Source organism: Manihot esculenta, chromosome 13 (assembly GCF_001659605.2).
Source record: "Manihot esculenta cultivar AM560-2 chromosome 13, M.esculenta_v8, whole genome shotgun sequence".
NCBI lineage: Eukaryota > Viridiplantae > Streptophyta > Magnoliopsida > Malpighiales > Euphorbiaceae > Manihot > Manihot esculenta.
The window spans coordinates 26,163,171-26,165,343 of NC_035173.2; the positions used below are offsets into that span (position 1 = coordinate 26,163,171).

The 2,173-nt window shown below is 37.2% G+C and overlaps 1 protein-coding gene across 1 annotated transcript; it reads left to right on the forward strand.

Annotated features, from left to right (window-relative positions):
* The first annotated feature begins 242 nt into the window (after window positions 1–242).
* Window positions 243–1,689, forward strand: LOC110607422 (transcription factor MYB92). Its single transcript, XM_021746524.2, has 3 exons — window positions 243–441; window positions 543–672; window positions 753–1,689. The coding sequence occupies exons 1-3, from the start codon at window positions 246–248 to the stop codon at window positions 1,558–1,560; spliced, it is 1,134 nt and encodes a 377-aa protein (XP_021602216.1). The 5' UTR covers window positions 243–245; the 3' UTR covers window positions 1,561–1,689.
* Window positions 1,690–2,173: the final 484 nt, after the last annotated feature.

The window sequence follows — 2,173 nt, forward strand, 5'->3', positions numbered from 1 at the left end:
GACTTGGCCTGATTGATTTGAATAATAATATTTCAACCGTGGAAGCCGCCACTTATGTATAGCGACGACGGCAGGGATCCATTCCAATCTCTCATAGGAGGGAAGGGTATAACTGCCATTTAAAAAGTAGAGAAAGGATAATTGTTTTCCTAGCAAATGGGAAGCAGCCACGTCAGAGAAATTCGTATGGGCTTTATTAGGGGGACAAGAAGAAAGATTGTGTATAAATAGTCAGGGTGCAGTTAATGGTTGGATATGAGGGAGGCAGCCAAATCTTTGAAGAAAACAAAACAAAAATTAAGAAAAATATGGGAAGGTCTCCCTGCTGTGATGAGAGTGGCCTCAAGAAAGGCCCCTGGACTCCTGAAGAAGATCAAAAGCTTATCAAATACATCCACAAACACGGCCATGGCAGCTGGCGAGCCCTCCCCAAACTCGCCGGTAAATGTCACTACTCTCTCTCTCTCCCTCCCTCCCTCCCTCTCTCTCTCTCTCTCTCTCGCTCTATTTAGCTAACATGGACGACGACGCCATTTTTGCAGGTCTTAACAGATGTGGGAAGAGTTGCAGACTTAGATGGACCAACTATTTAAGGCCAGATATCAAGAGAGGAAAATTTTCCCAGGAAGAAGAACAAACAATTCTGAATCTCCATTCAGTCCTCGGAAACAAGTATATATATATATTCTCTTAATTCTTGTTACATGTATTGAATTATGTATATGTACTGATTTTTTTTTTTTTTTTGCAAGATGGTCGGCGATTGCCAGCCACCTGCCGGGACGGACAGATAATGAAATCAAGAATTTCTGGAATACCCATCTCAAGAAAAAGCTTATACAGATGGGTTTTGATCCTATGACTCACAGGCCTCGAACTGATATCTTCTCAACTTTGCCTCAACTTATAGCTCTTGCAAATCTTAAGGAAATGATAGATTACCATTCATTGGAAGAACATGCTGTGAGATTACAAGCAGAAGCTGTTCAAATGGCTAAGTTCCAATACTTGCAGTATCTCCTTCAAACTCAAACTCAGCCATCAGCAGCTTCTGTTGGAGCTAGCTCAAACAATATAGCCAACACGCCTACGAGTTGTTTCAGTGATTTGGAAACTTTCAATCTTTTGAACTCACTTGTTCCGATTAAAGACAGCCCAGATTCAAATTCAATTACCCAGTTGGATTTATCATCATCATCGGCAGCTTCTCTTCCAGGGCTCACTAATTCTATCCCTTTCTCTCATTTACCTGACTTACAAATCCCTTGCAGCTATCAAACACCACTAAACAAGGACACAATTAATCAGGCTAATCCTCCTCCTGAGTTTACAGTGTTTAGCCAAGGAAATAACTCTCCAAACTCTCCTTGGCCTCCTTCTTCTTCGTCAACTCCATGTCCTCCGTCTAAGGTTGCTCCGCCGTTTGTTACACAGACTACTTCTTCCCTCAACACCTTGGGGGATGCTTCTAGCACTACTACTTCTAGCTATGGAGGGGAAGCTCCTACAGTTTGGCAGGAGCTTCTCCTTGAAGACCCTTTGTTTCATGAGATTGCTTAGCTTTTTTACATATGTGTGAAAAGGTTTGGAGTTGATTGCACCACCACTTCACTGTGTAATACCACAACATTTTTCATATATATATATACATATATATATATAATTACATATACTTTCTACATATTAACATTTTTCATAGATTTACATATATACTTAGAATTGCATGTTCTTGTTTAAGCTAGGTGCTTTTTCTCATTATTTGAATTTTCTTTTTCATGGGGTCATCCAACCTAATTGATTTATTTCAGACTTTAACATATGATTTTATCAAAACATTTTCCTCAGAGTTAGCTCATTGGTAAAATAATAATAATATATATATTTATATTTTAAAAATTTAGTTCATATCATGAGTTGTAGAGATCTAGATATGTGTTTGTTATATGGTAAACTTATAATACTAGATTAGATATATACGATCGATAGGTAAATTATTAGGCGCATTCGGTGTATATGCACACTCTCACAAAATGTGACTTTTATTGTTTATAATTTAAATAAATAAATAAATTTTTACGAGTGAAAATATATAATCACGATAAAATACCGAATATATTATATAATTGACTTAATGGATAAATACAATATAGATGGGTTATACATAAAATTATTT